This window comes from Rhinolophus sinicus, linkage group LG07 (genome assembly GCF_036562045.2).
Source record: "Rhinolophus sinicus isolate RSC01 linkage group LG07, ASM3656204v1, whole genome shotgun sequence".
In the NCBI taxonomy this organism is placed as follows: domain Eukaryota; kingdom Metazoa; phylum Chordata; class Mammalia; order Chiroptera; family Rhinolophidae; genus Rhinolophus; species Rhinolophus sinicus.
The window spans coordinates 50,928,401-50,942,517 of record NC_133757.1 but is presented as its reverse complement, the minus strand read 5'-3'; the positions used below and the strand labels follow the sequence as shown (position 1 = coordinate 50,942,517).

Sequence of the window (14,117 nt, the reverse complement as noted above, 5' to 3'; positions counted from 1 at the left end):
AATCTTTAGTTTCCAGATTTTGAGGATTAGTTTCATTGACAATTCAAAACAAAGGAGAAACCTGATCTAAAAGTTCTTACTAAAATAACATGCCCATCATTTAAAGCATTATTTATACAAATGCACTTTATTGTTTTAAACAGAAAAGAAGAGGCAGAAAATATTTGCATATAACAAATCCTAGCTTATAAATGTCGTTTTTAGTGGTGATGTCTCTACTCTTCATTGAGGGATTTTTTTTTTTTAATTTGCTTCACTGTGTCTTGAGCACTGATATTAGAGAAAAGCACATCGGCATAAAGTGTAACCAGTGTCTCAAAACACTGGCAGAACTTGGAGAGCAAACATGATTTTCCTTATTTCCTCTAAGTATTCTTTAGTAAAACAAAAGGTGATCTTTGGCATAGATTCATACTTTAAAGGCATTAATATTGCATTTATATCAGGTAAGCAACTATACAAATATGCTGAGGGCCTTGAAAATCATCAGTTAAAAAGAAGTAGAGGAAGCCTGAGTGTACAGTACCAACTTAAGACAAGTTTTACACATTCGATGCTGGGAGCTAACACATGTTAGAGGTGGGAAGGAAGGACATTCAGGCAAGGGTTCTTACTCCTTTACTCATCCAGTTCTGGCTTTGGGAAGAAACGCGGTTTTGTGTGCTGGGGAATGCTTAGACAGCAGTGGTAAGAGCAAAAAAGGAAAATCGCTTTTCTCACTTTGCTACCAGGAAACTTATGGTGATAATTAAATATTATACCCAGTACTCTCGAACAATAATAGTACTTGGGAGGGGGTAGAGGATGCAAGGGGCATCGATGCAGTTGGTTGAGGGAGATAGGAATTACTGAGGACTATTTCCCATTGATTTCATCTCCAACGGCGCCAGGATTCCAGTCCACAAGTACCACTCTCCCACAAGTACCAGAGTCCTTCAGATAGGACTGCCTTTCCATTCAACTCTCCTGGGGGTCAAGCACCGATACTTAGGACTGAATTTCAAAAGGATAAAAAGGATCTTTCAAAATCACAGATAAACAAACAGGTATCTTTAAAAATCTTGTTTAGGAAGGGTGTGGGGGAGAATACAAAAGCCAGGATAGGAGACATGATTTGGTTAAAAATTAAATGCAGCATTTCAGCTCAGAAAGAACAGTAAGAGCTAAGAATGAGTTGATAAGGCCTCAGCACAGACCTCTGCAGGCAGCGACAAAGCATGGAGCGCCTGGGAGTGGCCCTGCTGGGGTGATGGACAGAGCCGCCCCCTAGCTACTCCACCCCTCCCGCGGCAGAGAGCACCAGAACACACAGTGTATTGGGGTGGCTACCTGGGTAGGTCGAGGCAGGATATGGGACAAGAAGTTTCCCTGGCATAGGCCTGGCTCGGGCATGGTAAAGACAGAATCCGGTGATTCTGTGATTTCCTCCTGACAGAGTGAAATGTGGTTTTATACTGTGGGAAACTAGGATTAAATTGGGGAGGGGCAGGGAGTGAATCCAGGCCCCCGATACTGGAGCTCCCTCGAAGGCCAGCTTCCCCTACAGCAGCGAAGCTCACTTCTGGGAGGGACCCAGGTAGCACAGCCAGAACGGGCAGACAGGCTCAGCAGCAACACGGAAGGCATGTTTTGGAGGCACAGTGATCTTCACTGACTTGCTTGAGCCCTGGATTGTGGGAGCCTGGTGGAGAGAATGGGGGGCAGGGGAAAGGAAGCAGAGAGGGAGCAAGGGCAGAGCAAAGTGTCTGGCTAGTGTTCACTCGTAGATTCTGAGCTTGTGTGAAGTCCATGGGCTAGAAACCCAGTCTGCCTACTGGGAGAGTGTGCACAAGTATAACTGTTTGAGAATACAGACACATTTCCAAGTGTCCATGACAAGAGTATAAATGTTTTCTAACGTGAAGAGGCCCCATTCCTTTGTTAGGTCAGGCCAGGATGTGGCTTTCAACGCCCCCAGCAATTCTGGGCGGCTCCTGAAACTCATGTTCATTCTGTTCGGTAGGGGTTTCTGTGGCAGCCAGGTTCTGTCAGGTGCCTACTGGTACCAGGGAGTCTTTCTAACCCAGCGCAGTGTAAATCCAGCGTCTGTTCGAATTTTGATTGAAGCTGCTTCTGCTTCTCGAACAGTCTCCTTCACAGACTGCATAAGGTTCTGGGCATTGTGCACCAGCATCTCCGTAGCCTGCAAGGAAAGAGGAGCTCTCCATTACTCACAGTTCCTGACGCAGCAGCCCTGCCTCCAAAACTGGCTGGAGCCAGGGATGGACTGGAGTTTCCCTACCGCCACCTGGCATTCCCCATACTTGTCGCATCACTGGTGGTTTAGCCAGATCACCCAAAAGAACCCAAACTGGCCCCTCACTGATTGTGTACTGTACCCTCAGATGGCCTCCAGGGTACACACTTTCCCGGTCTTCCAACAAGTTCCTCCTCTGGCTTTTGCTGTTCCCTCTCCCTGAAATACCCTTCTGTCCAGGTACCCGTGGCTAAACCCTCACCTCCTTCAGATCTTCATTCACTTGTCACCTTGGTGAGGCTTTCCCTGCTTACCTTATTTTAAACCACTTTCCCAACTCACAGCATTCCTAGTCCTCCAATTCTCTCTTCATTTTTCTTCACAGAACCCACATCACAAACTGATGTATTTTTTACCTAGGTTGTTTGTCTTATCTGATTTTACCTAAAATTTAAGTTCCTTGAGGGCAGAGATTTTTGACAATTTTGTTCACAGTTGTAACTCTGTGTTAGGACAGTGCATGGCACATAAGAGGTATTTTATAAATATTTAATTAATAAATGAAAGAAAAAGAATTCAACAAACCAACCACCTTACAAATCTATGAAAATCTAAATAAGTAAAACTTCTAAATACACAGACTTATAGGACTGGGATCACCCTGGTGTTCCACCATAGAAAGTCAGGGAACTCATCAATCCATTAGCCCAGTAAGGTTTTTTTTAAACTATTTTTGAGCCATAGACCTGTGAGGATTTAATAAAGGCTATGGATTCTCCTCAGAAAAATGCTCACGTGCACAAAATTTGTGCGTGCAGTTCCAGAGGGTTCATGGGCTCTGACGCGTAACCATGTGCCAGAATTCCTTAACAGCTGACCTTTTCACTTGGTCAACAAAGAGGCTGAGGCCCAGAGAGGTTCCGAGAATTGCCAACCAAACTCTCACAACAGTCAGAATGAGGACTCCAAACTTCTGACTTGCAGTCCTGTGTGTCTTCCATTCTACCGTGTTCTCAGTTTCTGGCTTTTTTTTATTGGAATATTTAATAGAAGATACTAGATATTCCCAAGATACATTTCTGTTGGTTAATTAACTAAATGATAAGGTCTGAAATTGAGCCTTATCCTTCCTTCCGTGTTTCTTTCTACTTCCTTTTCTTGGGGCAGAAGAGATCACATGACAGGAAACAGCTCAGGGCCCAAACCCTGCCTAGAACATATGGAAGTTAGGGATGAAAATCTAGTTGCCGTGGTTTGGGAGACGAGAGGGTTAGGATGAGAGCTGTTGGATTAAAACCTGGCAGTGAAAGCAGCACTGCTGGCACAAAGACGAGTGGCCTCTTGTCCCCTCAAAAGTGCCCCATCTCGGTCTTCTGGCCTAAAGATCAGAGACGGTCTCCAAACTATTTGTGAGTTCCCCCAAAGAGAGGGACTGTGTCTTTTTTTTTTTTTAACTCCCCTATACAGTGCCTAATTCAGTGCCACATACACAGTCCATGTATGACGAGCCTTGTCTGGGAGGCTCAACGTAAGATGTGCCACCGACCACAAGAAGAAATTGGGAATCTGGCTCACAGCAGGGCCTGCTAGAGGAGAGACAGGGAAAGGAACAGGTTCTCCAATGAGGGCTTTCTGAGAGACCTGGGCCACATTTCCAGGAGGCAAGGAAGGAGGGCAAATTCCCAAGAAACGGTTGCAAAGGTACATGTAAGAGCATTGCTCCAGGGAACCCTCCCACCTTCCTCATTTCAAGCTCTGTCAAAGAAACCAAAAGAGAAGCAAGCAACTCCTCTGAGTTGTCATTTCAGCCTCAGAACAGGTCCCTGAAAAGCCTAGACACCAGTCAGCCTCCCTGAGGTACTTACCACCCAGAAAACAAGGAAGCAGAAATTCTCTCCCGCTAAAATGACAGTGGGGCAAGAATGAACAGGCAGTGGAGGCCTCGAGAGAGCCAAACCTATTCCAGGGAACAAAAGAACTGCGGAGAGTCCTAACTGCCACCAACTCAGGCGTTTAACCTCCCTAGGTGTCAATCTCCCATCTGTATAAAGTGACGAAAGTTGCACATGTGTTTTACTGTCCCTTCCGAATTTCTGAGGCCTCTCTCCAACACAGACACCCTTCTGAGAGCGGAAGACCACCCCACATACTGAATCCTCGATCCACAGGTGAAAGTCCCCAAAGTGGAACGAGCCTGCTACAAAGAGGCACAGAAGCTGCCAGCAGAACACCAGCAGCAGGAGGCACGCACCTGCTCTGACTCCTCGTCGCTGATGTTGGTCCGGCCCAGCATGGTGGCCTTCACGGTGGACAGGATTTTGAGCTGGGTGCTTATGGTTGGGATTCGCTCACACACCTGAAAAGAAAATTTCATTTAGTATGTTTCTGTATTTTTCTTACCCACAAGCTCTTTGAGGGCAAAACTCATCTGCCTCTGTACTCCCAGGGGCTGGTGTGCAGAAGGCACTCAGTAAATTAGTAGCGGGATCCCACTTGTTTTCTCCTAAGGATCTGTATAGTCCCTTTGTTCAGAAACGGAAGCATTGAAATTCTTTCATTTGATTAGGAAACAAACTTTCATGAATCTTTCCCAAATACACATGTGCATATATTTCCCTGCTATTTCTGTCCATTTTGAAGTGCCCCCTACGCCTTGCTCACCCATTTTTCTCTCTCCTGCTTTTCTCCCTCCCACATCTCGCCCACTCTGGCGCGTGTGCACACGCGCACGCACAGAACACACACACACACACACACACACACACACTCCTGAGTACCTGTAAGAGGTTGGTTCTAATCCGCTTATCTGTGCACTGCTTGGCAACCTCCTTGGCCAACCGAGTCACCTCATCTGAGGCCTTGGCGATGTCCTTGGCACACTGAATCAATGCCCGCTTGGTACCACTGCCTCCTCTTACCAGCCGAGACATCTCAGCCATCAGCAGAGCCATGCGCTTGGCTGCTGCAATGATGTCATTGCCCTAGAGAGAAACAAATATACCGTGTGAGCTCAGCCCATGCTCTGGTCAAGTCAGGGAAAGAAGTGGAAGCACAGAGAAGAGAAGGGAGCCTGCTGCTCTAGCAGCCCTCTGGAAGGATGAGAAGAGAGAGGATGAAGGCTGTTCTTGAGTGATATGGATAGCACACGAGAATCAGACAAAAGAAGAACCAGGGCACTCGCCCTAGAGAGAGAGAGAAAGAGGGAGAGAGGGGGAGAGAGAGATCACCTGACTGAAAAGGAACAACTGGATATTAGTCCGAAAGGGCGACGCGTGCGCCCCAGGCATAGCACTAAACAAGCACTTCGCATGTCCAGGTTAATCATGTCAATCACATGGGGACAGGCCAAGAAGTCGGTTAAACAGGCATTTTCCTTTCTAGAGGGGAAAGCAGTAGAGCTGGCCTGAGGGGAAAAATACAGAGGCGCCTTCCAGATGCTGAAATCATCCTCGTCATCCTCACCCTTGTTACAAACAGCAGCCAAGGACCGTCGCTACTGAACTAGAATTTAAAACCCAAGTAACCATTAATGGGCTTGATTTAAAAATTATATATTTTCTGAACCAGACGACTCCTGCCCTCCTTCTACTGCCTTTGTTTATCCTGTCAGCCTAAAGGAACATATTATTTTCATTTTTCACATTTAAAAAGGCCAAGAATCAATCCTCCAGTCCCCTCAGATAAGTGGCTTCAATTAAAGGAACTTTCAGCTAAGAGGATGCTGGGGGAGGCATTAGGAAAATACAAATCATGAGTCGAGCTGTAAATGGAACCCCCGCTCCAACTAATAACAGTTTATCTGAGATTTGGCATTTTGGTTCATTAAATGTCTCATGGGTCATAACAGAGAAATATACAAGTCATTTACTATATGCCCTCAAAAGGCTTGTCTTTTGGCTGAAAACAACCAAAATCACTGCATTTGGGTAGTTCAAATCTACCCAAAAGGCCAGGCCATACTCATTTTTCCCCTCATGCTTTTCAATGTCTACACGATGCAGTGAGGCACACAAACCATGCCACTGCCAGGCGCCCTGTGAGACGTCCCCAGGCACCAGGAAGTGGCTGATCACTGATGCTAGAAGGCGTGTACTATCTCAGGCCGAGAGGAGAGGTATGGGAAGAGGTCATGAGAATGGGTTATGTCAGACAAGGCCATCTGGGTCCGCCTCTTCCAGTGCAGACCTGGGGTCATTCTGCGACTTCCTGACCTTGGTTAGCAGGGCAGTGAGGTGCCAGGGTTAGTTATCACCCATTACTCTCCAAACCCTTTCTTCTTGCAACATGCCACCTTCAAAGGGGAGCAAGTGGTCCGCCCCACCCCTCACCTGCCCACTAGCTCTGGTTCAGTCTCCAAGGCGGAGGGGCTACTGCTGCCTGTCCTGCAGCCTTGAGCGCTCTCCCACCCTTTCCACAGAAACCTGGACAACCATGGAGCCCCATTCCCTGTGGGTTCCCATTAAGGCCAGTATCTGCCACACAGCCAAGTGCAGGGCAGCAAGCAGCCCTCCCCAGAGACCCTGCTTCTCACCCTGATCACCTCTGCGGAGCCATCAGTGCATCAGTGACAGGTCAGCAAGGGGGCGAGGGGAGATATGCAAAGCTCAATGGTCAGTCCAGGCGACCTTCTAATGGTTTACAATGGTTTCTGACCTGCAAGTCACTGAGAGACCCATCCGTGGCTTCCCACAGGCTGTGAGGTTCCAAGAGTGGCCACATGGTCAGTAAGAACGGGAATCCTTTCAAAAAGTGACCCCGTCTCTCTCTACCCCTCCAACACAAATGCAATCCCATTAATTGGGCGTTAGCAGACCTTTCAAACTTGTGAAGCCAGTCCTAACAAGGTGCAGACAGACAGACGCCCGCCCTGCCCAGACTCACAGGACCCACACAGATCATGAGTGATGCAATGTGTCAAGGCTGCACGTGGCCGGATGCATATGGAGCAGCCCCCACTGGGGGTGCCAGTCAGTACCTTACTAGACCACTTGGTGGCTTCCCGATGCAATGACTGAGCGGCGGCCAGAATGGGCTGGTTGACCGGCTGATTGGGTGGCATTAACAGCAGCTCAGGTTCGTAATCGTCTTCCATGTCCGGGCGGACAGGGAACCCAACAGCATCAGCCGCCTCTGCCTCAGCCACAACACCTATACCCACCTCAGCGGCTGGGGTACCCGGCTTTGACGATGGCAGGAAGGATGAGAAACGGGGAAAGTGTTAGTAAGAGCAGTAGGACGCGGGGACTGAGCTTCAGCTGGTTTAGTAACCAAAGCCTGCCCAGGAGGGGAAAGAAGATGGCGTGCCCTCCAGGAGCCGCTGAACCAAGCTCCACAGAAGGGGGATTCTCAGCCTCCAGCACCGGCCCACGACCCCCTGTCCACAGTGAATGAAGGAAAGAGACTCAGTCCTGTGGCAAAGGGTTTCCAGAGAAATAGTTACACTAAGAAAGCAGGTGACATTCCTTTTTTATATACTTATTACCAAAATTAACCTTGCCAAGAGTAATTCTCACATCAGAATACTTTAGAGGAGCCAGACAACCAAACAATAGTAGCTCGTTACCTTTAAAAGGAATCCAAAGAGAAAACCCAAACGCAACCACACAACCTGCTGTGAACAGAACGAAGAGAACACCCTGCTGGCACATTCGCCCACCTCTCCCGCACACTGGAAGAGACATGGGTCAGCTCTGCGGCTGCTGGACATATTATTACTTCCTTCAGGAGTGACAAGTCCCGGATTTTAAAAGGATACATCAGAGGCAATCGATGTCACCCCCAGGAAAGTGGCAAGAAAGAAAGCAAACAATGGTGAGTGAAGAGGACTGATCGAGTCCCCTACAACCACCCAGCTGGAAGGAACTTCCAGAGGACACCTCTTCCAGCCTCTCATCTTCGGGAAAACTCACGCTTCCGACCAGCTCGTTATTCCCTCAAGGGCTTCAGAGACCATGCTTCCACGGTCTCATGGTGCATCCATTGCTAGTACTGACTCAGAAAGCTGTTCCCTGGGCACAGCTTAAATCTTCCTGTTGCAAAATAGGGTTTTCACTCAACCCACAGTCAATTTACATATTCCACAGATAATACATGGACTTGGCAATTAACCCAGGCTGAGCTCAGAGGAGCCCAGAATTGGTGCCCATAATAGAACAGGACCCATGAGGGGGAGACGATGAATTTACCAGGGATGGGGATTCTGAAAGGCCAGGGAATCAGGAGCTGAAAATAGGCTGGGGGGTGTAGGGGGTTGGGAGTGGGGGAGAAAATAAAAGGAATTGCCTCCGTGAAGCGGAACCACTTTTACATGAAGAATGGTGAACACAGATTGATTCTGTCAAACATCTCTAACCAAGAGGAAGTCGGAGTTTGTGTGGAACTTTGTTTCAGGTTGCTGTCACTCCTAAAAGTCTTCTCCTGCACAGGAAACCAGTCTCCAAAGGGCGACGACAAAGTTGGAGGATTCAAGGCAAACATGGAGTTCGGGTACCATCTCAGTCCTTTCCCCTAAACTGTTTCCACCAGGATTCACCCCCATGCCTTAGAGGAGAGGCCAGCTCACTGCTGCTGGGGTTCAGAGTCCCAAAGTGTACAAAGACAGACAGACACACACACACACAGGCCCTCCCTCACCCCCAACACACACCCAGCCCCTGCCTTCACCAAGCTCAAGGTCACAATCCCCTGGGGCTACAAGCCTCCAGCCACTGTCCACCTATGGACTTCTGGCCACAGGTGGCAAAGGGCGGTACCTATGCACGCCAAACCTGTGTGTCCCCTAAGTTTTATCTTCATCTTTACAATCGAAGTGTATTTTATGTTCTGCTGTACAATGTACCTGGGCTTAATGTAATGAAAGGTAAATGCCCTTTAAAATCTTTCAGTAAAACCAGCCTTCACTGTCACCCCCACCACACTCCCCACGTGCACTGGTACACTGGTCCCAGGGGTGTGCACGCCCCAGCTGAGAGAGACGATTATAAATCATTCCACAGGTCAGACCCAACCCCAGCAAGACCACCACTCCTTCTTCTCAGAACCTGGGCTCAGTGCTAACAGTTCAGAAAAATAGCATTACAAAGCCAATGTCAATTTCCCAGCCTGAAAAAAACCAAGATCAGCTGCATGTGCGGGAAGACCCTGGGGAACTACCTTAATACAAGAGCTTGAGATCTGAGGGTGTGAACAGAAGAAAGGCAAACAGATGGTGGGAATGAAGATCTAGGGTCATATAAGAAAGAGTTTAGAACTGAATTAGAACTACATTTCACTGCAAGGTTAGCAGTAAGTTTTCGCTCTTATCTAGAAAAGCTACCACTCACTTTTCTTCATTGTGGGGGAAATAGGCAAAAGTTATTCACGGGGCATGACTGTTGCAGCAACCAAATTCTCACCACCCACATTAATATTGATACTTTCAGGTTTGTTGAGCAGGAGTTAGCCTGGCGCTGTCTTGAGTTGAGGGGCAAGATGATTCTGAGAAAAGGAAAAGACACATGGCTTCTAAGACACAATCTACCTGCTTCTATGAAAAAATAGAAGGAAAATGTAAACATTTCATCTAGCTGTAGCAGAGCTTACAGAAGACAGTTTCATATTTGGGGAGCTGATAATTAGCAAGAGAGCATCTAAAACCATTCAGAAATCCCAAGAAAGAAAAGCAATTTCTAAAAGACCCCAAATGTCCAGCGACTGGCACTTGACACACTAATGGACAGAACCCTCTTCTCAAACCACAGGGATCTCCGCTCCCACTTGCGCTGCTAGGAGAAGCCATCAAACACCAGGAACATCTCGTTAAAACCACACCGAAGAAGAGCACCATGCCATTGGCAGCAAAAGAAACCAAACCAGAGAAAGGGGGTGACTCTCCAGACAGACGCTTCTTCTTGGGTGTTGTGCAAGGTTCTTCCTCCTTTCTCAACAGAAAAAGCTTCATTACGTACCTTGCTGGACCATTTGCGAGCTTCATCATGGAGCTGCCTGGCAGCCATCATCATTGGCTGGTTGATCACCTCCCCGGCCTTCTGCTCGGGGAACTCTTCATCCTTCTCCTCCGGTGGTGGGGGCCTGGGCGGCGGGACCTCACCCTCAGGCAGAGGTGGTTTGGGAGGAGCAAGCTCATCTGTCAGCTGAGAGAGGATTAAGGGCCAGGTTGTAAGTAAAGCCCAAGAACTCCCGCCCCCTAGAATTCTTTCCTCTAAAAAGCATCCCCAGAAAAGCCACCCACATTCACTCCATATAAGACCACCCACACTGAGCCTAGGGGCCACCTGCTTCAATCTCAACAGAAACATAATTTTCTTCCTATTTTCTCCACAAAAAGCTACTGTTCTGGCCGTATCCCAGGGAGGCACACACAGCGCCTCCAGACCAAGGATTCTTAAAGAAGATCTAAGTTCTGGGCCCGACTGTTGAGGGGCAGCCGCACAGGCCGTACCCTCTCTGACAATGAGTGAGAAGCTTTGCCAAATAACCTCCAAGATCTGGATGCTAAGTACCATGACTCTAGTGATCACATACGAGCCATCCCAGAATAGCCCTCTCTCTGGCCCTAACCTTACCCACCAACAGCCCAGCTGGAAAGCATCAAAAGAAGCATTGGAGGCTAGGCAGGCACTGCTCCTTAGCAATGGGCCCAATGAACCAATTTCCTCCTCAACCAACTTAGAAACTTGTATCTTTTACTGACATTAAATATGGGAACGTAAATCAAGGAGAGTAAATCAAAGTATTGCCTTGAGAAACTATTCCCGAGGTCCTGCTATTTCCAATACTGTTAAAATAAATGTCTAAAAATAATCTGTTTCTGATTCCAGGATTTGTATCTGCAAGATAGTATCCAGTCAGCTTCCTCCTAAACCATTCACCTATCGAAGAATAAATTCATGTGTGTGGGGGGTGGGGTGGGGGGGGAAGTATCAAAAAATTTTAAATTATAGTTGGAGGAGAAAAAAAACAAAAAGTCAAGTAAAGGACTGAATAACCTACGTAAGATTCGAACCCCCTCTGTTTTGCCGTTATCCACTGGGAACACAGATAATCTCACCACCAGCTGTGCAGGTCACATCCCCACTCCTCACTGACCCTTCAGCCATCACATCCACACATCCCAAAGCCAGCTCCTTTGCTCCCGTCACTCCTGATCATAGCAGGCCAACACCCCAGGCCCCCACCTACCCAGCACACCCCATGCAGAAGCACTGGCTTAGGACCCCACCAGATTTAAGCATGAGAACCAAGTGGTAGCTCTGACTAAGCTTTATGGAAAAGCTAAACAAAGGCGCCTGGCGGCTGAGGCTCCAGGACACAGCTCTGGTCACTTTCTCTTGCTACAGCTCTGCACCCTGGGGCTTGATTCTCCATGTCTCTGGGTTTACTTACACGGAGCTGTTCAAGGTCTGGCGGAGGTGGCGGGAAGTCAGGCTCCTGAGGTTGGAAGGCTTCTCTGACCTTGGCCACAGCTCCCAGGATCCGATATCCCGAGTCCAGGAAGCTCTTTTGCAAACCTAAACACAAGACGGCCTCACTTTCAGCTGGCCAGGTCAGCGCCCTGGAGCACTGTCTGTCCCGCCAAAGAACAGGTTTCCGTTAACAAAAGCTGGATGTGAAGCTGCCAGTAAGCATCACAAGCAGGGACTGAAGGGGAAGGGAGGTGAGAGCAAGGCAGGTGCCCTGGGGCTGGCGAAGAGTCGGAAGCATCACACGCGTCGCACACCAGTGTCCCTGCAGCGCGCAGGGCACCTTCTCGCCGGTGCGACTAGCGAGCACTTAGGACATTCCTGGCCACGAACACTTCGGGCTCAGCTGGTGCTCATCACTTCTCTTATGATAAAGCAGTCAGGAGATAAGCCTGCCCAGCTCGGAGCAGGGGAGATGGCAGTGTCAGATTGGGCCTCCTTTCCCTGGAGTACTTCTCACCTTTCGCGCTACTCCTGTGCTCTACTTGGCCTTCAGCGTATTAACCCCTAGGATGAGCTGCCACTCCTATCTCCTGAATTCCAGTTATCTGGAATTCAGGAATCTACTCAAAACTATTAGAAACTCCAATTGGGACACTGAGCATGTCCCTAGTGATGGCGGGATGAGGATACTGGAAAGAGTCCGCCCGGGCTCGGGATGGACAGGGTGGCTCCTCCCTCCCACTCTCTCACACAGAAAGGATTCGACTCACAGACCAGGCTAAAAACGATGGATGCTCACAACAAAACACTCGCCTAAGGAAAACCTAGATATTTGGGTGTAAAACCAGGAGACACATCAGTCAACGTTAGCCCTCCAGGTTTGACAGAAACGGAGACTGTTTTACAGAGAAAAGGCATTTTAAGAAAAGCAGAAGAGAAGTAATGCCAGTTACATAAGCTAAACAGTTGGTAGATTGGTTATCAAGCATCCGTTGAGAAATGTCCACATGAACGACTAAACAGGAGCTCCGTTAGTCAGATAACATTAAAAAGTACGGAGAGGTGGGTCCAGAGAAACTAACTTACAACCAATCTGCCAACACTGCAGAGCATATTTTGTCCCATACTATTCGGGACAGAAGAAGATTAATCTAGCATTCGCAAGCTACCTATCTGTCGTTTTGGCTCCCAGACTGTATGCGGCGCTTGTGGGGTACACATTCTCTCACCACCCTGTCAGCTTCCTGACTTCTTAGTGGAGCGAGCCACACCACACATTGCTTACCGGGGTCAGAAATGTTTCCAGCCACAGCCTTTGCATCCATCACCATCGGGGAGATGGTTTTGCTCAGTTCATCAGAGGCAGCTTTCACAGCCTCACGGAACTTGGGGTCCTCAGAGTTCTCCACCTCCCTCTTAGCCACCAGCAGGATCCGGTTGGCCCGGCGAGCGATGCTGGTTGCCCCAGCGACAAGCATCTGAGGCTGAATATTAGCCATGGCTACTTTACACTTGTCCAGGTCTTTTTTAATTGCTTCTTCGGAAGCATCCAACAGAGATTTGGTGTCAATGGCTTCGTCCACCAGCCCTGTCACGAGAACAGAAATGGAATTTAGCTCCTCCTTTAGAAGAACAGAGACTCCAGAACCCTGTTGTCCAAGTTTCTTATGTAGAAGTACAATACCCAGAATTCTCTCCTTCAGCTCAAAGTCCTTCTTTTGCGATCAAAAGCGTCCAGGTGAATACCACGGTTTAAAAAAGTGAAGCTCTGCAGCCCAGGAGGCCACAGACACAGTATTTATACCAACCGTTGTCTCACGCCGCCTTCTGCCTACCAGACATCCAGAAATGCAACGACATCAGGAGGAAACTAGGATTGCGTCTGAAACCTTCACCACGTTATCTGTTAATAACATTTTCTCCTTTCCCATCTCACTCCCCAGCCACCTGCTGCCTGTTGGCAGCTTGTAGTACCCAAGACGAGCCACGCGGAGGATTCCAGTAACCCTAACAGCCTGTTTCTTGTTTCGGTTACCTCTCTCCAGGCCCCTCAGGAGCTCCACTTTCATGTCTGGCTGCTATGGACCCCTGTCGCAGCAGGTTCTGCAGGGGAGCCGAGGAGCCCACATTCCTCGTTTCTTCCCTCTTCTCTCCCACCCGCCACAGAAAATGAAGAAGATTCAAGGGGCCACTTCGACTGCACAGACACGGGTTTGTAGGTGGTTCGTTTTCTCCTTTTTTTAAAACTACGTAGTTGATAAGATGGAGGAAACTCTGAGACAAGTTGTATTAAATGGTAGCTATTGTGGTTCCTTGAAATGTGAACCCACTGAAAATGACAGGGACACTTACTGTATCCACAAACACCGCCTCCCAGCCTCTGAAACCAAACTCTGGCTCAGACTGAGCAAAGACACTATTCAAAGAGAAGATAGGAGCTGTAACAATAAACATCACACCGGGAGGGCGGCATTAAA

At 48.4% G+C, this 14,117-nt stretch overlaps 1 protein-coding gene across 2 annotated transcripts in view; it reads right to left on the bottom strand.

Annotated features, from left to right (window-relative positions):
• Nucleotides 1-108: 108 nt before the first annotated feature.
• VCL (vinculin) overlaps nt 109-14,117 on the bottom strand; it is a 94,797-nt gene continuing 80,788 nt past the window's right edge. Inside the window, exons 16-22 of one of the 2 annotated variants that reach the window (XM_019745885.2) lie at nt 12,926-13,228; nt 11,621-11,745; nt 10,183-10,368; nt 7,212-7,415; nt 5,014-5,217; nt 4,488-4,592; nt 112-2,182 (exon numbers count right to left, since the gene is read on the bottom strand). In XM_019745885.2, the coding sequence (XP_019601444.1) occupies nt 2,036-2,182; nt 4,488-4,592; nt 5,014-5,217; nt 7,212-7,415; nt 10,183-10,368; nt 11,621-11,745; nt 12,926-13,228 (1,274 nt within the window). In that variant the 3' untranslated portion in view covers nt 112-2,035. Of the gene's footprint in view, nt 2,183-4,487; nt 4,593-5,013; nt 5,218-7,211; nt 7,416-10,182; nt 10,369-11,620; nt 11,746-12,925; nt 13,229-14,117 lie in introns of both variants that reach the window. The other variant, XM_019745883.2, reaches the window with a different exon arrangement.